We start from the raw sequence: 25088 nt of genomic DNA, 5'->3' as shown, positions 1-25088 counted from the left end.
TTTTTAAACTTACAATAAACAATAGACTCTCTTTGGGTCTCTGTGAGCAGCACACATAGGATTCCTGATTAAAGTAGCTTTCCAGCTTTAATTCATGAGAGCCTTTGCTATGAAGTACACCCCTAATAAGGATGTCCAGTGCTGAGCACTTTGCTTTCAGCAGCGGGCAGCAAGTGGTCTAGAGTTACCCCTCAGTGAGATAATGCACTTTCTTTGGGTCTTCGCTATATACTGATTGCTTTCCTTTGAAATGTACATTTATTCTTCCTTCCTGCAAGTATTTTGTGTTCCTCCCCTTTCCGTGTGAGTTCTGTGACCTTCCCTCTTTCTCTTCCTTCTTCCCAACTTGAGGCAGAATGAATTATTTCTTTGTTCCTCATAACAGCTTGTATATTATAGTTTGTAAACTTTGCTTTAGTTGTTCCCCTAATATACCTCTGCTTAAGTCCTTAAAAGATTCAAGTAATCTTACTCAATTTTATTGTTTAATGTAGAGCTTTTGTTTATTTTTGAGATTAAATTTAATTACAACATAGTGAAACGGTAGTGGTGCACACTTTTAATCCCAGCACTGGGGAGGCAGGGGCAAGTGCATCTCTGAGTTCGAGGCCAGTCTGATTTACAGAGTGAATTCCAGGACAGCCAGAGCTAAAAGAAACTTGCAAATTTCTCCATTCCTTGTCCTCCCTCTAAGCCCTACCATGTATCTTTTCCCATTCTTCAAATTCATGGCCTCTTTTTCTTACTGTTATGGCATGCATATATGTATTTATGTATGCATATATATTCCTAAATATAACCTGTTGAGTCTATGTAATGTTACTTGTATGTATGTTTTCAGGGCTGACCGTTTGACACTAGACAACCATTTACTGTGTTCTTCCCTGCGGAGAATCACCTCTCCCACTCCAGCATTCTTTGGTTGAGGTCTCAAGGCTGTTCTTCATCTAGTTTGGCATGTTCATTGGTGTCATCCTTGTTCAGTTCACATTTGGGCAGTCATGTTGAGACTTTTGTGTGTAGCTTCTGATATTACTGCAAGACAAAACCTCACAGCAACCTTCCTGATCTTTCTGCCCCCTCTTTCCGCAATGTTCACTGAGTCTTTTGTTGTGAGAGGTTTTTGTAGATTGGTATTGGGCTCTTCAAACTCTGCATTTTGATTGGTTGTGTTTCTTAGTTGTGGTCTCTTTCTGCTGCAAAGAGAAGTTTCCTTGATGAAGGATGAAGATTACATTTATCTGTGGGTACAAGGACAAATGTTTATAGATTGTTGATAGGGGTTATGCTTGTTTAGGAAATTAGTGGTAATAGATTCTCCTCCAGAAACCATGATTTCACTAGCACTGAGTAGGTAGCTAGGTTTGTAGGCCCAGGTGTGGTTGTCTTCTTGTGGAGTGGATCTTAGGTCCAATTAGAGAGTGGTTGGTTAGTGCCAAGGTATGTGGACCACCTTTAGGGTTATATTGTTATGCTGGTCATTGATGTAAATCACAGCTATTACAGCTGGGTAGGATTGTTGGTTGCCTCCTTCCTTTGAAAGCTTATGAGGTTCCTTCGATACCATGAAAGCTAGTCCTCAGAGAGGAGACATCCAGGTCCATTCTAGCTCAGGGGTCTCTGTGTCCTGTTGTTAAAGTAGCATAGAGCTTTAACAGGTTCATTAAGTAAGTATGATTGTTCCTTTAATGACTGACTCTTAGAAATCACACTGTAATTAAACTAGAAATCAGTGACTACTCAGCTATACCCAGTATTTTAAAAATAAGTATTGCAATATTTTATAAAACTCCATTAGTACTACAGGGAGATTTTTTCTTTATCCATTCTTTTAAAAAATTTTTTTTATTAATTACAGTTTATTCACTTTGTATTCCACCTGTAGCTCCCTCCCTCCTCCTCTCCCAATCCCACTCTCCCTCCCTCTTCTCTACCCATCCCCTCTCCCAGTCCACTGATAGGGGAGGTCTTCCTCCCTTCCTTCTGATCCTAGTCTATCAGGTCTCATCAAGAGTGGCTGCAGTGTCTTTCTCTGTGGCCTGGTAAGGCTGCTCCCTCCTGAGGAGGAGGTGATCAAAGAACCAACCAATCAGTGCATGTCAGAGACAGTCCCAGTTCCCATTAATTATGGAACCCACTTGGATATTGAAATGCCATGAGCTACATCTGTGCAGGGGTTCTAGGTTATCTCTATGAATGGTCTTTGGTTGGAGTATCAATCTCAGAAAAGACCCCTGTGCCCCGATATTTTGGTTCTGTTGCTGTCCTTGTGGAGCTCCTGTCCTCTGTAGGTCTTACTATTTCCCACTTCTTTCATAAGATTCCCTGCACTCTGCCCAAAGTTTGGCTATGAGTCTCAGCATCTGGGATCTCATAAAACTGAAAAGCTTCTGTAAAGCAAAGGACACTGTTGTCAGAACAAAACGACTGTTTACAGATTGGGAAAGGATCTTCACCAACTCTATATCTGACAGAAGGCTAATATCCAGAATATATAAAGAACTTAAGTTAAAAAGCAACAAATCAAGAATCCAATTAAAAAATGTGGTTCAGAGCTAAACAGAGAATTCTCAATAGAGGAATATTGAATGGTACAGAAACACTTAAATGTCCTTAGTCATCAAGGAAATGCAAATCAAAACGACTCCGAGATTTCACCTTATACCCATCAGAATGGCTAAGAAAAAATTCAAGTGACAACACATTCTGGAGAAAGTGTGGAGAAAGGGAACCCTTCTCCACTGCTAGTGGGAATGTAAACTTGTACAACCACTTTGGAAATCAATTTGGCGCTTTCTCAGACAACTAGGAATAGTGCTACCTCAAGATCCAGGTATACCACTCCTAGGCATATATCTAAAAGATGCGCAAGTACACAACAAGGACATTTGCTCAACCATGTTTGTAGCAGTTTTATTTGTAATAGCCAGAAGCTGGAAACAACCCAGATGCCCCTCAGTTGAGGAATGGATACAGAAATTGTGGTACATTTACACAATGGAATACTACTCAGCAATTAAAAACAAGGAAATCGTGAAATTTGCAGGCAAATGGAGGGATCTAGAAAAGATCATCCTGAGTGCGGTATCCCAGAAGCAGAAAGACACCCATGATATATACTCACTTATAAGTGGACATTAGACATATAATGTAGGATAAAGTACTAAAATCTGTACACTTAAAGAAGCTAGTCAAGGACGACTGTGGGTAAGATGCTCAATCCTCATTCAGAAAGGCAAAGAGGATGGACATGAGAAGAGGGAGAAAACAGGGAACAGGACAGGGGCCTACCACAGAGGGCCTCTGAAAGGCTCTACCCAGCAGGGTATCAAAGCAGATGATACAGGGAGATTTTTAAAATGCCATTTAAATTTTGACAAAACTTACCTTCACTGTAAATTTAAGATCTCATATTGAAATAAAGCCAAAACTTAAATTATAAACCATATTTGCTCACTTTTGTAATTTTTCAGATACAAACTTGCAAACTCCCACAGCCAACTCATGGTTCTCTCTCTTAAGGCATACTTTAGCTAAAGTTTATTCAAAACAGAATTAGGTTTAAATTAAACTTAGAAAATTTGTATTACAAATTATATCTCTAGAAAAGCAACTGTATTTAAAGATAATCTCATCTGTGAGTCTTTTATTGAAACCTATCACCAAATCTAGATGTTAATGTGTAAGAGTTTGATGAGTTTGTTCAGATATTAAGCCCAGTTTTCTTAAGTATTTTCTGTCTTTTTTGCCCAAGTTGATTTTATTTTTAAAGTTAACTCAGGTTTTTATTAAAATAATTCAGTACGTGAGAGCTAAGCAAATGTCGTCCTTTCAGATTGTACGAGGATCACTCAGAATTTTCACTGTTTGGCTTCAATTTGCAGCCCTGAGAATATAGGACGTGCACATCTCTACTTCTTTCACTGTGAACTGGTCTTGGACTTGACTGAGTATTGTAGAAGAACACCAATGGAACAGCCACTGACTACACTGAATATTCACATGTTTATTAAGACAATGAAAGCACCTTTGTTGGTATGTGTTTCATTTTTACTATAACATGTTTGTTCGCACATGAAATTTAGTAGGTTTTGATTCACAGATGAGTGTTTATATTTTTATTTTTTAATAACAGATGAGTGTTTTAAATTGGTGGCTATTTAGCTTCTTTTTCTTAGGACATATTACTTTCATTTCACAGCATTTGAGAGTTAAACCTTATGTTTAACAAGAAATTGCTTTTAAAATATAAAATTGTTTTTAAAATAGTGTTTTTATATCTCAATTTATTGCATCAAAATACCTAAGTATAACATACAAATGATAATACTGTGTGATAGTTGTAGTGAGTGCAGACGCCTGGGGAGTGCTCAGAGAGCCAAGGCCAGTCACAGTTAAGTCCTCTTTTGTGAGTGTTTCAGCCATCATTTAGAAAGTTGGCAGCTGTTACAACCATAGGTCTATTGTGTCTCACTTTGGTGGGCATTAGCCCTGAAGAGTTCTAGAGACACACGTGGTGACGGTGATCTGCACTTTCTTTGAAATATTAAAGGCTTGCCTTGAATATGTGAAAAACCTTCAGCATATTTTCTCATATGATACTTCTTTAAGAAATGATTCATGTGTTTTGCAAATAATCTGAACCGCACTGCAAAGTGTAAATTAAAATACAAGTTGCCCCATCTTACCACTCAGAAGTGAATATGAGATGACCTCACTTTCATTATTTCTGCAGATGAAGTGTGGATGGCTTAGTGGACAGTGTCATCTTGTAGGGAGAAGCATTGTGTTTAATTTATTTGAACTTAACAGAAGAAGAAACTGATAAGCATCTAAGGGGATTATTCTTATGAACATCTCAGGTCAAGAGCTCTTTAGGAAATATTATCTCAAGTGTTGAGTTATGAAAACACTAATTAATGAGTAAATTTTTTAGACGTCCCTGTTTTCATTTGCTTTTGCTTTGAAAGATGGGGAAATTAACTGTATATATTCATTTTCAACTCTGCTCCCTCTGACTTACTAATGTTTGTTAATAGTTTTCTTTTTTTAAAAAAATATTTTATTATGTATATAGTGTTCTGCCTGCAGGCCAGAAGAAGGCACCAGATCTCATTATGGGTGGTTGTAAGCCACCGTGTGGGTACTGGGGATTGAACTCAGGACCTCTGGAAGAGCAGACAGTGCTCTTAATCTCTGAGCCATCTCTGCAACCCTAATATTTTTCTTTTTACACTGTTAAACTCTATATATTTCTATTTTACTCTGTAGTCAATAATCCCAACTTTTTAAAAAGCCAGGCTTTTACATTTAATGGAATCAAAGTTAGCCAGCTGCACTTTTGCTGGATTAATTATTTAGTTCTTTATTTTAAATAACTTGGTGTTGGTTGGAAAGAAGTTTCTGGATTGCTTTCTTATTGAGATAGGGTCTCAGTATGTATCCCAGGACCTGAATTTGTTGTATAGCCCAAGCTGGCATCCTACTCACGATTCTCCTACCTCACTCTCCACATGCCCAGTTTAAAAAAAAAATAATTAAAGTAGCTAATACGTCATTTCTTTTGTCAGGGAAGGGCAAATATATCTTACATCCATGGAAGAATACCTTTTGGGTTTGTTTTGATGTCCCATTTGAGGACAGGATAGAGGGGACAGTTTACCCTTCAGAGTTTTTCACCATTTCTGTCCAGCCTTGTTTTCTTACCTTCAGTTGGGTATTAAAGATTCTCTTGAGTTTTGGGCCAGCAAGATAGCCCATCTTACAAAGATGCCAGTCACCAACCCTGATGACTTAGGTTCATTTGGAGACCTCCCTCTCCTACCCCCCTCCCTATACAACAAAAGCCCAGGTTTTTTGTTTGGTTTGGGTTTTGGGTTTTTTATACCTACCAGTAGGGGGCAAACTAATCTTTTTTTTTTTTTTTTTCTTCTCAATGCAGTTTATTCAGGAACCTTGAACAATCTTCTGACCCTGGGGAAAGCCAGCCCACAGCTTAAATAGCCTCTGGGTAGCCAAACTCATCTTTTAATAAAATATTTTCTCCTTATGAATTTCCTTTTACTGTTTTAAAAACTATGTTTAAGTAGATATCTTTTGGTAGTAGGAATTATGTGATACTGGTTTTAAAATGAAAGAGAAAAAGCGTAAACTTTGAAGGCTGCATAGAAGGTTGGGAATCAGCTAAGCATGTCTGCACCTGAAAGCACAACACACATGAAGTCAGGGGTTGATGCTGTGCTCTTTGTGAACGAGCTCTTGAAACATTTTACAGTTGGGCGGTGCTTTCTGGGACTGTGGAGCACAGATGACTCTGCTCTACGAAAGGAATGTTAAATCGCTGAAGTCTGGAATGGTGTTTCTTTCAAATCTTTCACAATGTGAAGCATAGGCATCTCATCTTTAAACTTAGTTCTTTTATTCCCCTGAACTACTAAGGAGCTGATGTCGACTCTGAATCTTAGAGACTGGAAGTCAGAATGATGGGCTTCACAAAGCCAGGAAAGGTCTGAATGCAAAACTGAAGGGAGTGGGGAGTTAGTGCTAGAATGAGAATCCAGGCATTGGCCCAGTGTTTCAAGAGTCACTAGAAAATGCGACTAGCAGCTTTTCTCTGGAGAAGGGATGAGGTAAATACAGAGTGCAGGGAACTGGCAGTGCTCCATGGGGTGGGGGTGGGGGGGACTCCTTGAGACTGAGTGAGGGCTGAAGTCTTAACCCTCATGGGATAAAGAGTAGGGGGAGTTCTGATCTGATTTAGTCGCCTTTAACTTATGATTTGGCTGTATTAGTATTTGAGGTTGTGATTTTGTTGTTGTTGTTCTTAACAAATATCCTTGAGTTAAAAGACAAAGTGAGGTCAAATACTTTTTATAGGAAACGGCCAATAGACTGAAATTGAGTTTAACAAGAATATGCATTTTGGTGGCATGGCAAAGGGTAGGAGGCCACAGGCTTACTACAGATTCTTACCCATGAGGCAGACAGGTAGCTGATTTAAAGGACGGGTTTGTAGCTTACTCTTATTCCATAGCCCCAGCCATGTTCACTCTTTTTAAATAATTAACTAATCTATAATTTATTGAGACAGGGAGTTTTAGAGTATAGCCCTGACTCCTGGAACTCACTGTGTTGATCAGGCTGGCCTTAAACACACAGAAATCTGCCTGCCTCTGCCCCTGGATTACTGGGATTACACACCCAGCCTCCCCTTTTCACACTCCAGTAATTGATATGTCAGTCACACTACATGCCTTGGAGCAAGTGCAGTCGTTGTTGTGGTTTGCAAACTAGCTTGGGCTCAGGCATTTAGGTTCTGAAACAACTTGGTGTGTTTACACTAAGTTTTTATGCAAACAAAAGTAGAAAGTAAGACTCAGGCTTTTGTTTGAATAATATACGTCTTGTCATTGCAGTGTGGTATTTTTCCACCTTTTACCTTATAAGTTTTGATTTAGGTTGGTGCTTTTGTACATATGTTCAGTTCATCTCTTTGTTTTTTAAAGGGAGTCAGAATTTGGATACTTAATTTAGAAATATAATGTAACAATTGTGTGTCTATGTGTGTTAAATGGAAGCAGGCTATGTAGCTACACAGCACAGGTTGTCATAGGACTTGCCCAGGGTAATTGGGAAGCTGGGGCAGTCCTTTAACTCCCACAGTATGGGATTACAGGCAGGCATGTTCTGCCAGGCCTGGCCACAATTGTATCTCAATTTTTTTGTTATTTTAATTAACTTAAACAAATCCTGATAATAGAAAATCAAGAAGATGACCTTACATCTATGCTGATGAAGAGGATAATAGAGGAAACAAATAAAATACGTAAAGAATTAGAGGAAGATAAAACCAAACAGATCATGGCTATTCATAAAGAAATGGAGGAAGTTAAAGACAAGCAGATTATGGCCATCCGTGAAGAAATACGGGAAGATGCAGCCAAACAGTTTGCGGCCTTCAGAGAAGAAATAATTAAATCACTGAAAGAAATAAAAGAAACAGAGTTGAAGGAACTAAAAGAAAAACAGGAAAATACAATCAGACAGGTGAAGGAAGTAAACAAAACAACTCAAGATCTGAAGATAGAACTGGAAAAATTAAAGAAAACACAAATGGAAGAAATAATGGAGAGGAAGAATCTAGGGAAGAAAACAGGAACTACAGAGGTAAGCATAACGAACAGACTACAAGAGATGGAAGAAAGAATCTCAGGTGTAGAAGATACAATGGAAGAAGTCGATGTATCTGTCAAAGAAAATGTTAAATCCAAAAAATTCCTGACACAGACCATCCAAGAAATCCAAGACAATATGAAAAGACAAAACCTAAGAATAATAGATTTTGAATAGAGGAAAAAGAAGATTCCCTTCTCCAAGGCCTAGAAAATATTTTCAACAAAATCATTGAAGAAAATTTCCCCAACTTAAAGGAGAGGCCAATAAGAATACATGAGGCCTGCAGAACACCCAACAAATTTGACCAGAAAAGAAAATCCTCCCTCCACATAATAATCAAAACAGTAAGTATGCAGAACAAAGAAACAATACTAAAAGCTACAAGGGAAAAAGGCCAAGTAACATATAATGGCAAACCTATTAGAATCACATGTGGCTTTTCAACAGAGACTATGAAAGCCAGAAGGGCCTGGACAGATATCACGCAGACCCTAAGAGAACACAGATGTCAGTCCAGGCTACTATACCCCGCAAAACTCTCAGTCCTCATAGACAGAGAAAACAAGATATTCAATGACAAAAACGAATTTCAACAATACCTACACACAAATCCAGCATTACAGAATACACTGGAAGGGAAAATACAACCCAAGAAAATTAGCTACTGTCAAAAAAACACAGGAAATAACCTTACTACAGTAAAACAAAAAGGAACCAAGCACACAACATTATGACCACAGCCAACATCAAAATCAAAAGATCTAACAGCCACTGGTCATTAATCTCTCTCAACATCAATGGACTCAACTCTCCAATAAAAAGACACAGACTAACAGAATGGATACGTAAACAAAACCCAGCAATCTGTTGCATACAAGAAACATACCTAAGGCACGAAGAGGGTAAAGGGTTGGAAGACGACTTTCCAAGCAAACGGACCCAAGAAGCAAGCAGGAGTAGCCATTCTAATATCTGATAAAATAGACTTTCAACCAAAATTAATCAAAAGAGATGGGGAAGGACGCTTCATACTCATCAAGGGAAAATTCCACCAGGAAGACATCACAATCCTGAACATCTATGCCCCAAATACAAGAGCACTCACATTTATAAGAGAAACATTGATAAAACTTAAACCACATATAGATCCCCATACATTAATAGTGGGAGACTTCAACACCCCACCCTCAACAAAGGACAGGTCAACAAAACAGGAATTAAACAAAGAAACAATGTCTCTAACAGAGGTCATGCATCAAATGGACCTAACAGACATTTACAGAACCTTACACCCAAACACAAAAGAATTTACCTTCTTCTCAGCATCTCATGGAACCTTCTCCAAAATAGACCATATAGTTGGTCACAAAGCAAGCCTCAACAGATACAAGAAGATTGAAATAATCCCTTGTATCCTGTCTGATCACCATGGAATAAAGCTGGACCTCAACAACAACAGAAATAGCACAAAGCCTACATACACATGGAAACTGAACAACTTGTTACTAAATGACAGCTGGGTCAGGGAAGAAATAAAGAAATTAAAGTCTTCCTAGAAATCAATGAAAATGAAGACACAACATACCCAAACTTGTGGGACACAATGAAAGCAGTGCTAAGAGGAAAGTTCATAGCACTAAGTGCCTTCAAGAAGAAATTTGAGACAGCTCATTCAAGCAACTTAATGGCTCACCTAAAAGCCCTAGAAAAAGAAGAAGCAGACACACCAAAAAGGAGCAGACGGCTGGAAATAATCAAACTCATGGCTGAAATCAATCAATTAGAAACAAATAAAACAATTCAAAGAATCAATGAGACCAAGAGCTGGTTCTTTGAGAAAATCAACAAGATCAACAAACCCTTAGCCAAGCTAACTAAAAGGCAGAGACACCACCCTATTCTTAGATGCCCACCAGTGAACCCAGATTGTAAAGTGGATAAATCATTGTCTTATTGGCCAAACCCGGGGACATTTTGGAAGGCTGACATTTTTCTCCACAGTGTGTGATCACATACACCGGTAGACAGAAGGAATGCTTTTATTTGAATTACAAGAACCACCTTCAGGCACAACCATTTTGTAAAACTGGTAAAAGTAGATGTACTTGTTTTATAGTGTCTTTTTTAAACCTAAAAAGCTTTACTTTTTGTTTACATATTGAGATCTAAGACAGTTGAATTAAGCTTTTATTCACTTCGCTTTTAAGGACTAATTTGGTAGTATAAAGCACCCTTTATACTTTTTAAAATTATATTTCGTGTGTGTGTGTGAGAGAGAGGGCTCACATAGTCTGTTATGTTGGGTTATTACTATAGAGTGAGGATGTTTTGCCTTTTTTTTTTTTTTCTAAATGAAGATGGAAATAGCTGAAGATCCTCAGCAAGTTTCAACCATTCATCTACAACTAGGATTACCACTGGTTTTTATTATTAGCCGACGGGCTACATATGAAGCCGATAGAAGAACTGCAGAGTGGTTGGCATGGCATCTTCTGGGGAAAGCAGGAATTCTGCTCTTGTTGAGGTATCTCACAGTGACTACTAACAATGCCTGCAATAGAGTTTTTCTTATTTTTAATATGGTAATCTAATCACAGAAAACCCTTAAATCTGACAGATTCTGGTGTATTCGGGACTAATGGTTTAAGACTGTACACTAGTTGCTAGCTTGATTAAACTTAAAATGAGGACTAGAAAAGCGCTGATATTTATACATGAACATTCTGAAGCTCACTAAATTGTAATTTACTCTTCATAATTGTTTTTTAGAATAAGAACATAGTTCTGTTTTAGATTGACATTTTGGGAGGCTTTTTCAGATTCGTGAATAAAACGCTTATTTCCATTTTGAAACAGGGACTCTGTGGACGTGAACATTCCTCAGCATGCTAATGTGGCCTTCAGAAGAGCAGAGAAGGTTAGTCATTTTACACACTGCCCTATAATTCTACCGCTTTTAGCTAAAGTACATGTGGAGTAAAGCAATACATGTTTATTATTGGAAAGATCTTCAAATTATCAATCTCTAAATTCATAATTGCTGTCTTTATTTTCTAATGTGCCAGTCCTTTTTCCAGTGTTCTCATTAATATAATTTTTTTCTGAAAGCATATCGTACTTTTCTTATATTTAATAATTTGTTTTTGTTATATCATGCCTGCCCTTATAAATTGTTTTAAATATCACTGATCCTTTCCTTTGGCAAAATTTCTGGAAGCAAAATTTGCCAAAGAAAATGAGATTCATTTTATTTTTATTTTTTGGAACAGGTGCTCTACTATGTAGTCCAGACTGACCCTTTACTTGGAACTCTCCTGTTTCAGCTTCTAGAGTGTGTGTGTGTTGGGGGAACTACACAGGTGCTATGACACACACGTGGAGGTCAGAGGAGAACTTATAGAAGTTAATGTCCTTGTACTGTGTGGGTTCACATAATCAAACTCAGGTCTTCAGGCTTAGCCAGAGCCTTTCTGAAGATACCTGGGAATAAAGAAAACTTTTATGTTTATGGCTAGACAGAAAATTGAATTTTATGGAGGAATTCTCTTAAAAGATGTATTAGTTCTTTTATTTGGTAGAATGTAAAATTAACCAACTTTGAGGGATTATAGTTGCAATAAAATTATATTCATATTCCTCTTTTGAGATGTAGAACCTGTAATTTTTTGTAAGAATTTTCACAGACAGTAGTTGTGACAAAAAACAAGTGAGGATTCAATCCCCACCCCCCTTTTTGCCTCTTTTTCAGTAGGGCATCTGTCTTCAGCTGAAGTACACTTTGGGTGCTTTTCTCTTTGTAGTAATTGTGGCATTGATTTGGGAAAGAGAATACATTGCTGGCAGAGTGTATACTGGAGTAGCCATTATAGAAATCAGTATGGAAGGTCCTCAAAAAACTAAAAAAATAGCCTAACAAAGGCCTTGGGAGAGGGATCAGCAGCTGTAATGCTCGTTGGGCAAGTATGATATGAATTTGGATCTTCAGAACCCATGAAAATCTGCCCTTAATAATAAGTGTGTATAACCTCAAGGCCCCTCTAATGAGATGGGAGACAGAGACAGGAGACTCCCTAGAAGCTTGAAGGCTAGCTAGCTCAGTCAGACAACAGAGACCCAGTGTCATACAAGGGTAGAAAGGGAAGACAGAAAAGGTTGTCTTCTGATCTCCAGGCATGTGCTATGCTATACCCACACCTTCCTTCAAAGGCCTTGTCTTAGTTAGGGTTAGAAATGCTGTTATGAGACACCGTGACTAAAAGCAACTTGGGGAGGAAGGGTTTATTTGACACTCACACATCAGTTCATCATCAGATGTAGTCAGGACAGGAACTCAAACAGGTTAAGAGTATTGAAGCAGGAGCTGATGCAGAGGCCATGGAGGGGTGCTACTTATAGGCTTGCTCCCCATGGCTTGCTCAGCCTGCTTCTTATATAACCCAGGAGCACCAGCTCAGGGCTGCCACCATCCACAATGAGGTGGGCCCTTACCCATCAACCACAAATTAGAAAAATGCCCTGTGGCCTTGCCTGACTCAAGTTGGATATTCTGGAGGCATTTTCTCAATTGAGGTTCCTTCCTCTTACATGACTGTAGTTTGTGTCAAGTGGGCATAAAACTACCTAACACAAATGTCACTCACATGCATGAGTGTGTGCATGTGCACACACACACTTTATATACATGCAGTCATAAATACATACTGTACAAAAGGATCAAAAGGAATACAGGGACTAGAGAAACAGCCCATTGGTCAGGAGTGCTTACTGCTTTTGCACAAAACTGAGGTTCTGTTTTCAGTATACACAGCCACTTGTGATTCCAGCTCCAGGAGGTCTCATTTCTGATTTGGCCTCTATAGGCACCTGTACTTGTGTGCACACACAATTTAAAAATGAACCTTTAAAAAGTCTAAAAATGAAGCTAATATATAATCTGTCTATACCACTCTTGGGCATCTAGCTGAAGAACATTTAACTCAGCAGGGATATTGCACATCCATGCTTGTTACTGCACTATTGACAATAACTAGAAAATGGAGTAAGTCTAATGTCCATCTACAGATGAATAGATAAGCAATGTGGTACATGTATACAATAGACTTTTGAATCTATAAAGAAAAGTGAGGTCCTGACAATTACAGGAAATCATTTGTAGAAATCATTATGTTAAGTGAAATAAGTCAGACTTGGAAAGATAAATACTGCATGTTTCCTCTCATATGCAAAATCTAGGGTTCTCTCTCTCTCCCTCTGTGTGTGTGTGTGTTTGTATAAAAGAGTCAGGAAGCTAGAAAGGGGAGCATGAGAGGGGAGGAGGTGATCTCAAAGGAAAGGGAAGGAGGGAAAAGGGTGAAGGAGTACATGTGACTAAGGAAGTAGGGAGAACTGTTTAGCAGCAGGCAGTGGACCCACAAAGAAGGTGCAAGAATGTTTCAGGACGGCAGCAGGGAAAGGCAAGTCAGCACAGAATGTTCACATGTTTGGACACGTCCTAATGAAACCTGTCACTTTTTATGCTAACTTGAAAAATTAAATAACATTTCTAGGAATCGCCTGTGGAATACCTGGTGTTAAATGCTGTTGATTTAATAGTTTCCCATGTGAAAAATAGTATGCACATTGAAGAAAAACAAGAAACACAGGAGGATGAAGATGGAGATGAGGAAGACCCAGATCTGGGTAAGAAGTGTGAGACCCCACCCCCGGCATGGAGTGAGATATCCAGTAGATGGACTTCTTTGCTGATGTAATCCCATTCAGGAATCTGTGAAGAAATCTGGAGAGTGTAACTTGAATCACATTTTATTGGGTTATTGGTGAGCAGATGTAAGGTGTCTTTTGTGTTTTACTGCATACCTTTATTGTTTTGTATTGGGTTTCCAGCTGCCCACATTTTTGCCTGTCTTTCACAATCAGTTCTTTTCATCTGGGCTTGTTGCATCTAACAGGTCCACACAGCCATGGCATATTCATTTTTACAGTTATTACTAGAAAATGAGATTGTAATTAACATTGATATGTTTGTAGTTGTAAATGAGCCTGGATGTCAGCAGTATCACTAGCGAATTTCAGTACCATTTTAGTATTGATCAGTCACTTTGGGTTTTCATTCTTAGGGCTGACATGGCCTTCTTTGTGTCCTCTGTGAGAACTAGCTTCACCTTCAATTTATAGATGAAGAATCTGTCTCTATAGTTAGGACTTGCCTGAGGTCACACCAGCAGCACAGCTTGGCCCAGAACTTAAGCATCCTGACATGAGACTTATTTGCTATCATTGTTCCTAATATTTGATCATGACATTAATCTTTTATTTTTAGCATTTAAACATTTTTTTTATTATTTTTTTTTTATCAGTTACATTTTATTAACTCTGTATCCCAGCCGTGTCCCGATCCCTCATTCCCTCCCAGTCCCTCCCTCCCTCCCTCATGTCCACCGTGCCCCTTTCCAAGTCCACTAATAAGGGGGACCTCCTCCCCATTCATCTGATCCTGTTTTATCAGGTATCTTCAGGACTGGCTGCAAAGCCCTCCTCTGTGGCCTAACAGGACTGCTCCTCCCTTCGGGGGTGGGGAGACCAAAGAGCCAGTCATTGAGTTCCTGTTAGAAATAGTCCTTGTTCCTCTCACTTTGGGAAACCAATTGGTTACTGAGCTACCACAGGCTACATCTGAGTAGAGGTTCTAGGTTATATCCATACATGGTCCTTGGTTGAATGTCAGTCTCAGAAAAGACCCTGTGCCCAGATATATTTGGTCCTTGTGGAGCTCCTGTCCTTTCCCCATCAGACTAACTCCCCTTCTTTCTTATGATTCCCTGTACTCTGCCAAAGGTTTGGTCATGAGTCTTTGCTTTGAAAACACTGTTAGTTAGAGTCTTTCAGATGCGCTCAGTAGACTCCTGTCATATGTTCAATGCACATCCCATCTGTCTTTCTAAACGAGGATTGATCATCTTACCCCATGTCCGCTCCATTGATTATCTTTTTTAGGTGTATAGATTTCATTATGTTTATCATATCTTATAGGTCTATATAAGTGAGTATATCCCATGTTTGTCTTTCTCCTTCTGGGATATTTCACTCAGAATGATCTTTTCTAGATCCCACCATTTGCCTGCAAATTTCATGATTTCCTCCTTTTTGATTGCTGAGTAGTATTCCATTGTGTAAAAATACCACAATTTCTGTACCCATTCCACCGTTGATGGACATCTGGGTTGTTTCCAGGTTCTGGCTATTACAAATAGAGCTGCTATAAACATGGTTGAGCAAGTGTCCTTTTTGTGTACTTGAACAAACTTTGGGTATATACCTAGCAGTGGTATAGCTGGGTCTGGAGGAAGCACTATTCCTATTTGTCTTAGAAAGCGCCAGATAGCTTTCCAGAGTGGTTGTACCAGTTTACATTCCCACCAGCAGTGGAGGAGGGTTCCCCTTTCTCCACAACCTCTCCAGCATGTGTTATCGCTTGAGTTTTTCATCTTGGCCATTCTGATGGGTGTAAGGTGATATCTCAGGGTCGTTTTGATTTGCATTTCCCTGATGGCTAATGAGAATGAGCATTTCTTTAATTGTTTTTCAGCCATTCGATATTCCTCTGTCGAGAATTCTCTGTTTAGCTCTGTTCCCCATTTTTTAATTGGATTACTTGGATTGCTGCTTTTCAGCTTCTTTAGTTCTTTGTATATACTGGATATTAGTCCTCTGTCAGATAAAGGGTTAGTGAAGATTCTTTCCCAATCTGTAGGCAGTCGTTTTGTTTTGATGATGGTATCCTTTGCTTTACAGAAACTTTTCAGTTTCATGAGGTCCCATTTATTGATTGTTGCTCTTAGAGCCTGTGCTGTTGGTGTTCTGTTCAGGAAGTTGTCTCCTGTGCCAATGAGTTCTAGGCTGTTCCCCACTTTTTTTTTCCAATTGATTTAGGGTATCTGGTTTTATGCTGAGGTCCTTGATCCACTTTGACTTTAGTTTTGTGCAGGGTGATAAATATGGATCTATTTTCATTTTTCTGCATGTAGACATCCAGTTGGTCCAGCACCATTTGTTGAAGATGCTGTCTTTTTTCCATTGAATGGATTTGGCTTCTTTGTCAAATATCGAGTATTCATAGGTGTGTGGATTTATTTCTGGGTCTTCTGTGCGGTTCCATTGATCCTCCTTTCTGTTTCTATGCCAATACCATGCAGTTTTTATTACTGTTGCCCTGTAGTACAGCTTGAGATCAGAAATGGAGATACCTCCAGATGATCTGTTGTTGTACAGGATCATTTTGGAGATTCTGGGTTTTTTGTTTCTCCAGATGAAGCTGAGAATCTTTTTTTCAAGGTCTGTAAAGAATTGAGTTGGTATTTTGATGGGAATTGCATTGAATCTGTAGATTGCTTTTGGCAGTATGGCCATTTTCACAATGTTAATCCTACCAATCCATGAGCACGGGAGATCTTTCCATCTTCTGATATCTTCTTCGATTTCTTTCTTCAGAGACTTGAAGTTTTTCTCAAACAGGTCTTTCACTTGCTTGGTTAGAGTCACACCAAGGTACTTTATGTTATTAGTGGCTATTGTGAAGGGTGTTGTTTCCCTAATTTCTTTCTCAGCCTTTTTGTCTTTGGTATATAGGAGGGCTTCTGATTTTTTTGAGTTGATTTTGTATCCTGCCACTTTGCTGAAGGTGTTTATCAGCTGAAGGAGTTCTCTGGTTGAATTTTTGGGGTCGCTCATGTATACTATCATATCATCTGCAAATAGTGACACTTTGACCTCTTCCTTTCCGATTTGTATCCCCTTGATCTCCTTTAGTTGTCTTATTGCTCTGGCTAGGACTTCAAGTACTATGTTGAAGAGATATGGGGACAATGGACAGCCTTATGACATTAATCTTATTCTGTAATTGCTGGTTTACCTTCCTCCGTGCTTGCCTAGAGTAAGTCTCTGACTCAGGGATTATGTCTTTCTTGTTTTTGTGTCCCACTTGTGAGTATTTGAATGTTCTGTGTATATCATCAGAATCTCCAAAAGGCCCCTGCCCTCCCCTGAGGTGCATCCACTGTCACAATCAGCATCACCATGCTGTTCCTAATAAGAACTTTCACTGCTACCAGTGACCTGCTTGATGTTTTGATCTGAGCACTTGCTTTGTCCTGGTGTTCTCTCTCTTGTGTTTTCTTCCTAGATTTCTTCTTTCCAGCTTTAAATCACCTGACCTGATTCTGCCCTCTTGCTTCTTGCTCTGTTCCTGTTTTGCTTATCTGTTCCAGATGTCAGATGGGCACCTGCTCTTATCTCAGTTCAGTGAGACTCCTCTCCTTAGTGGCAATTGTTTGTTTGTTTGTTTTCGAGCTTTCCTTCTGGAAATCATGGCTCCTCTTGGATCCTTCTGCCTGCCCCAGTGTGCCCTCTACAGGAGCTGCTTTCCTTGGTATCGGCTGTCTTGCCACAGCCTGTTATTGTTTTTGTGTGTGTATATGGCGGGGGGGGGGGGGAGAGGCAGAGGGGGAGGATGCCTTTTCCTTCCTAACCTCCTATTGTATGTAATCTATATTGGCCCTTGGTATTGTATAGTGTTATGCCCATATGCATAATCGCCCCTCTACTTTGAATCATCCCCATTTACAGAGAAGTAGAAAAGGGTGTTAGTAAAGAATGAGTCACTGTGGAACTTAGAGACAAGGACCTCCCAAAGGAAGTGGCCAAAGTATGAATTAGAATGGAGAGGCCTGGGTTCCATAAGAAGGCAACACATGGAAAAAGAAAAATGTTTAACCAGTATAGAGTACATAGGGGAGAGGACCATTAGTAGTTTTGTTATTGAGGGTATAACTTTCTGGTGTCATGGGAGTAGGGCAGTTCTTGAGGAAATCCAGTGTACATTTAGGATTTTGTAATTTATTGAAATCAGTGTGTTTTTGTATTCAGAATGTGTTCATAACTTTATGTGTTTGGCATAAAATTCAGATTCTTGGCTTAGTTTTCATCTTACAATTCAAACACTATTTAGTGTAGAGCAGCAGTGCTCAACCTGTGGGTTGTGTCCCCCTTGGGTCAATTTGAAACAATGAAAATACATCCTGAATATCAGTTATTTACATTCTGATTCACAACAGTAGCAAAACTACTCTTATGAAATAGCAACAAAAATAATTTTATGGTTGGGGTCACTACAACATGAGGACCTGTATTGAAGGGTCGCAGCATTAGGAAGGTTGAGAACCACTGTGCTAGAGTTTTCTCTTGTCATGCAGTCTTTACAGTGCCATATCACTAATCATTTCCTTATTTATTTATCTATTTATTTATTACAATTTATTCACTTTGTATCCCAGCTGTGGCCTCCTTCCTCATTTCCCATACCCACCCTTCACCCCTCATCTCCTTCTATGCCCTTCCCCTAGTCCACTGATAAGGGAGGTCCTCTTCCCCTTCTATTTGACCCTAGCTATCAGGTCTCATCAGGAGTGGCTTCATTGTCTTCCTCTGTGGCCTGGTAATGCTGCACCCGCCAGGGGGAGACGGTCAAAGAGCAGGCCACTGAGTTCATGTCAGAGACAGTCCCTGTTCCCATTATCAGGGAACCCACTTGGATACTGAGCTGCCATGGGCTACATCTGAACAGGGGTTCTAGGTTATCTCCATGCATGGTCTTTGGTTGGGGTTATCAGTCTCTTCTGGACCCTCAGGGCCCGGTTCTTTTTCTTTTCTCTGTTGGTCTCCTTTTAGAGCTCCTGTCCCTTCCAGATCTTTCTATCTCCCCCTTCTTTCATAAAATTCTATGGCCGCTCCCCAAAGTTTGGCTGTGAGTCTCAGCCTCTGCTTCAATACCTCAATCAGTAGAGTCTTTTATTAGAGGCCCTCTGTGGTGGACTCCTGTCCTGCTCAATCCTCATTCAGTAGGGCAAACCTGATAGGCAATGGAAGCAGGAGAAGACAGGGAACAGGACCTTTCCTTCTCTTAGTGCCTGTGGATGCTACGCACTTTCATGTCTCAAAGCCTTTGCATAATTATTTGCTTGTATAAAGCACTCTGTTTTATTCTTTGCCTGGCAGACTTTAGATCTTTTTCTTGTTAGGATCCCTCACTGTATCTTTTGCCTTCAAACTGATCAGATACTGTAATTATATCTTTATTCATTGGTGGTTTATTGCCCTACTTTTCCATTGACAGAAGTGCCACATGGTCAAGGATAAGTTTATTTTTTAACCACTTATTCTAGGGTTTCTCACAATGCTTGGCACATTGTAGGCTCTAAATAAATAAAAAGTAAAACATGGTAGAGTCCTTTAGGACTTTTAAATTAATATGGTATTAGAAATAAAGTTGCCATATCCTCATTGTTTCTAGAATGAAATTGACCAATCTGTGATTTATGGATCAGAAATCGTCCCAGAGTCATTAAGATATAAATTTGAGCAATTGAGAACTTTTTAAAGTATTATGCATAATTGTTTAGACATTGTGGACTCAGATATTTGTATAAAGTACCACTTTTCCTATGGTAGCTCATAATTAAATATTTAATCATGTAAATTAAACATTTAAATTAATTTATTAATTTCTGTAAATTAACTCCTTTAAAAAACATTTTAGCTGTTCAAGATGATGAAGTGGCAGGAACTGTGTACAGAGATAGGAAGAGACTGTTGCCTTTGGAGTTGACAGTGGAGTTAACAGAGGAGACATTTAACGCAACAATCACGACCTCTGACAGCATAGTGCTCTTCTATGCTGCTTGTAAGTATGAGCTCTGAAAGGACACTGTATGACAAAAAGGACCCTTGAAGATGGGTTTTATGTTTGCTTTCTATATATTATACATTGTAAAATGGCATAGTTTTCATGTCTCAGCTAGACTGTACACACTGAAGCATTTACTTCTGATTTTAAGAACTGATTTTTCAGGAACTGATTTTCTGTGTTTCTAAGGTATTTATTTGCAAATTGAAAGTTAATGATTAAGCTAGAAATTCAGTTATTTACTTTTCAAAACTAGTATTAATTTTAAAATTAATTATTTTTTAGTAATTATTTTAGATACCAATATTTTTATAGTAGTGTAGGAAATCTCTTATCTTCAAGTAATAGCCATTTCACTGTATGCAATAGGAATGAAAATACTTGTTGCATTTGGAACCCATATAAGTGAATAATATTGACTATTCTGTAGTATCTATTATTGGAAAATTTGTAGTTTTGGTAATTCCCATAAATCTCTGCATATGTTTATGTGTGTGATATAAGCATGGGTGCTGTCCTAATGTCTGTTGACTTTTCTGATTTTATTGTAGGGCATGCAGTATCCATGGCATTTCTGCAATCCTATATTGATGTGGCAATTAAATTGAAAGGTATTATACTGTGGTATGGATGCTTAATTTTTGTTCCAAATATGAAATGTTCTGTGAAACTGTCTTAGAGATGCAAAGAAAAAAGCCCACATAAAATTTCAGATTGTAATGCTGAGGCTAACGAGTAGGTCAAGAGGGATGGTGATGAAACCTCCAGCAGTCTTGTTTTTTTAATCATTCAGGCCTGTTTTTATCTATTTTGAGTTTTTATTTATCCTGAGTGTTTCCACATGAAGCTGAAAATTGTCCTTTCAAGTTCTGAGAATAATTGTGTTGGAATTTTGATGGGGATTGCATTTGGTAGGATAGCCATTTTTACTATATTAATCCTACAGATCCATGACCATGGGAGATCTTTCCATCTTCTGATGTCTTCTTCAATTTCTTTCTTCAGTCTCTGAAAGATTTTAGTCATACTAATCTTTTACTTCCTTGGCTAGAGCTGCTCCAAGATATTATATTGTTTTGAGGCTATTGTAAAAGGTGTTGTTTCCCTGATTTTTTTCTGAGGCTGTTTGTCATTTGTATATAAGAAGGCTACTGATGTAGGCTCCTGTCCTGTTACTTGTTTTCTTCTACTTCCCATGTCCATCCCATATGTCTTTCTAAGAGAGGATTGAACATATTACCCCAGGTTCTCTTTCTTGTTTATCTTCTTAAGGTGCATATATTTTAGTATATTTATCCTACCTTATAGGACTATATAAGCGAGTATATGCCATGTGTGTCTTTCTGTTCCTGGGATACCTCACTCAGGATGATCTTTTCTAGATCCCACCATTTGCTTCCAAATATCATTGCTGAGTAGTATTCCATTGTGTAAAAGTATCCATTCCTCCGTTGATGGACATCTGGGTTGTTTCCAGTTTCTGGCTATTATGAGTAAAGCTGCTACAAACATGGTTGGGCAAATGTCCTTGTTGTGTACTTGAGCATCTTTTGGATATATGTCTAGGAGTGCTATAGCTGACTCTGCCTAGCAGAATATCAAAGCAGATGCTGAGACTCATAACCAAAACCTTCGGTAGAGTGCATGGAATCATGTGATAAAAGGGGCCGTTAATATGACTGGGAGAGGACAGGAGCTCCACAAGGACAAAATATATCAGGGCACAGGGGTCCTCTATGAGACTGTTTCTCCAACCAAAGACCATGTGTGGATATGACCTAGAAGCCCTGTTTGGATGTAGCCCATGGTGGCTCAGTATCCAAGTGGGTTTCCCTAGTAAGGGAAACAGGAACTATTTCTGCCATGAACTCAATGACTGGCTCCTTTACCTTCCCCTACCCCCCGAGAAAGGAACAGCCTTGCTAGGCCACAGAGGAGGACATTGCAGCCAGTCCTGAAGATACCTGATAAGCTAGGGTCAGATGGAAGGGGAGGAGGACCTCCTCTAGCAGTGGACTTGGAAAGGGGCAGGGAGGAGATGAGGGAGGGAGGGAAGGATTGGGAAGGAATGAGGGAGGGGGCTACGGCTAGGATACAAAGTAAATAACCTGTGATTAATATTAAAAAAAATAAAAATTTATATATATATATAGAAGGCTACTGGTTTTAAGTATACTTATGTATACTGTGATACCATTGACAAACAAAGATACTTTGACTTCTTTCTTACCTATTTGTATCTCCTTGGTCTCCTGCAGTTGTCTTATTGCTCTAGTTAAGACTTCTAGTACTATATTGAATTGAATAGATATGGAATAAGTAGACAGTTTTGATTTATTCTTGATTTTAGTGGAAATTCTCTGAGTTATTCTTCATTTAAGTTGATGTTGGCTATGGTCTTGCTGTAAGTTGCCTTTATTATGTTGAGGTATGTCCCCTGTATTCCTAATATCTCCAGGTCTTTGACCCTGAAGGGGTATGGGTTTTGTCAAAGGCCTTTTTGTTTGTTTGTTTGTTTTTGTTTTTGCATCTGATGAGACGATTGTGTGGTTTTTAATCTTTCAGTTTGTTTATATGGTGTATTGCATTTATCGATTTATATAGCTGAACCACCCCAGCATCTCTGGGATGAAGCCTGTGTGATCATGGCAGATGATCTTTTCTGTGCATTCTTGGATTTAGCATTGAAGTGTTTTGTTGAGAATTTTTGCAACAGTGTTCATAATGAAAATTTGTCTGTAATTGTCTGACTTTGCTGGGTCTTTTTATGGTTGAGATGACTTAGAATGGAGAGGCCTGGGTTCCTTCTTATGGAACCCAGGCCTCATCAAAGGAAAGAGGCTGTGTTCCTTCTATTTTTATTTTTGTGGAATAATTTAAGGAGTATTGGCATTAATTTTTCTTCAAAAGTCTTGTAGAATTCAGTGCTAAAACTGTCTGGTATTTTTTTTTCTTTTCTTTGGTTTGGAGATTTAATGATTTGTTTCTATTTCATTAGGGGTAATAGACCTGTTTAAGATCCTTATCTGGTCTTGATTTAACTTTGGTAAGTAGTATGAATAGAGAAATTTATTTATATCTTTTAGATTTTCTAGTTTGGTGGAGTATAGATTTTTAAAGTATATTATTAAGATTCTTAAGATTTCCTTAGTGTGTTTTATGTCTCCTTTTCATTCTAATTTTGTTAATTTGGATCTTCTCTCTTGCTTTTTAGTTCACTTGGCTAAGGGTTTGTCAATCTTACTATTTTTCTCAAAGAAGCAACTCTTTGTTTTATTGATTCTTTTTTTAAGTAATACTGTTGTAGTATCATTTCTTTTTTATTGATTTCAGCTGAGTATGATCATTTCTTGCTGTTTACTCCTTTTGGTTGTGATTTTTTTTCTTGTTTTTTAGAGCTCATCGTTGTGCTGTTAAGTTGCTAGTAAGAGATCTATCCAATTTCTTTATGTAGGTAGTGCTGTGAACTTTCCTCTTAACACTGCCATCACTGTGTACCATAAATTTTGGTATGTTCTGATTTCATTTTGGCTGTTCTGCAACTCACTATGTTTTTAAAATTTTTTTAATCACGTCACAGACTTAACCCAGCCCACTCCCTCCTTTTCTCCCAGTCATGCCTCTTTTTCCCCCATTATCCCCTCACCTTCTTCTCAGAGAAGGGTAGGCCCCCAAGGGGTACCAACCTATCCTGGCACCTCAAGTCCAGCAGAACTAAGTGCTGGAACTCACTCTCTGGACCAGGCTGGCCTCAAACTCACAGAGATCTGCCTGTCTTTACCTCCTGAGTTCTGGGACTAAAGATGTGTGAAACCATGATTTTATTTTCAGTCAGTTTTAGAAAGTTTTTAATTTTTCCTAATTTCTGTCTTGACCCATTTTGCATTCAGTAGATGATTGTTCAGCTTCTGTGAATTTGTAAGCTTCTTATTGGTTCTGTTATTGATATATAGCTTTAATATGTGGATAGGATACATGGTGTTATTTCAGTTTCTTTCTTTCTTTCTTCCCTCCTTCCCTCCCTCCTTCCTTTCTTCCTTCCTTTTTCTTTCACCTGTTGAGATTTGACTTGTGTCCAAGTATGTGGTCCGTTTTTGAGAAAGTTCTAGGAGCTTCTGAGAAGAAAGCTTTTTTTTTTGGACGTGTGTGTTCTGGTGAAATGTTCTGTAAATATCTTTTAGGTCCATTAGTTCATGATGCCAGTTCATTCCAGTATTTCTCTGTTTACTATTTAGTCTAGATGACCGATTAATTGGTGAGAATGGGGTGTTGAAGTCTTCTACTATCACTGAGTTGGGGTTAATATATGAGTTAAACTGTAGCAGTGCTTGTCTTATAAACTTGAGTGCCCTTTTGTGGTTCATAGATATTAACAATTGCAATGTCGTCTTGGCTGATTTTTCCTTTGATGACTGTGATGCCCTTCCCTATCTCTTCTTACTAGTTTTGGGTTGAAGTCTATTTTATCAGATAGTAAATATGGCTACACTAGCTTGTTTCATAGGCCCATTTGCTTAGAATATCTTTTTCTATCCTTTTACTCTGAGGTAATGTCTATCTTTGATGTTAAAGTTTCTTTCTTGGATGCAACAGAAGGATGGATCCTGTTTTTGAGCCTATTTTGTTAGTCTGTGTTTTTTTATTAGGGAATTGAGACCATTGATGTTGAGAGTTGTCAGAGATCATTGTTGACTTCTGTTATTTTGTTCTTGTGATGTGTTTTTCCCCCTTTTGATTTACTCACTTGGTGTTATATATTTCTTGTGTTTTCTTGGTTGTGGTTAACTCTTCAAGTGTAATTTTTTCCTTCTATAGAGCTGTATTTGTAGATAATCCTTAAATTTTGTTTTATTGTGAAATTTTATTTCTCCATCTATTGTGATTGAAAGTTTTACTGGGTATGGTAGTCTGTGCTGGCATCTGTGGTCATTAGAGTTTGTAAAATATCTATGGTCTCTTAGAATTTGTAAAATATTCTTTTCAGGACCCTCTGGCTTTTAGAGTCTCCATTGAGAGGTCAGGTGCTATTCTAATAGGTCTGCCTTTATATGTTACCTGACCTTTTTTTTCCCTTGCAGCTTTTAATATTCTTTCTTTGTTTTTTATATTTAGTGTTTGCATTATAATGTGTCATGGGGAATGTCTTTTCTGGTCCAGTCTCTTTCATGGTCTGTGT

General features: G+C 38.5%; 1 protein-coding gene across 5 annotated transcripts in view; it reads left to right on the top strand.

Moving 5' to 3' along the window:
* Positions 1-25088, top strand: part of Txndc16 (thioredoxin domain containing 16) — a 98008-nt gene that overhangs the window by 37510 nt on the left and 35410 nt on the right. For all 5 annotated transcript variants that reach the window (XM_060390666.1, XM_060390667.1, XM_060390669.1 and 2 more), the window contains 6 exons: positions 3885-4035; positions 10533-10699; positions 11032-11092; positions 13722-13854; positions 19766-19909; positions 20464-20523. In XM_060390666.1, coding sequence (XP_060246649.1) covers positions 3885-4035; positions 10533-10699; positions 11032-11092; positions 13722-13854; positions 19766-19909; positions 20464-20523 — 716 coding nt within the window. The remainder of the gene's footprint in view (positions 1-3884; positions 4036-10532; positions 10700-11031; positions 11093-13721; positions 13855-19765; positions 19910-20463; positions 20524-25088) is intronic.

The sequence above is a fragment of the Meriones unguiculatus genome, chromosome 9 (assembly GCF_030254825.1).
Source record: "Meriones unguiculatus strain TT.TT164.6M chromosome 9, Bangor_MerUng_6.1, whole genome shotgun sequence".
NCBI lineage: Eukaryota > Metazoa > Chordata > Mammalia > Rodentia > Muridae > Meriones > Meriones unguiculatus.
Note: the sequence above shows the minus strand (reverse complement) of the source record. Positions and strands in the feature narration are given on the sequence as shown.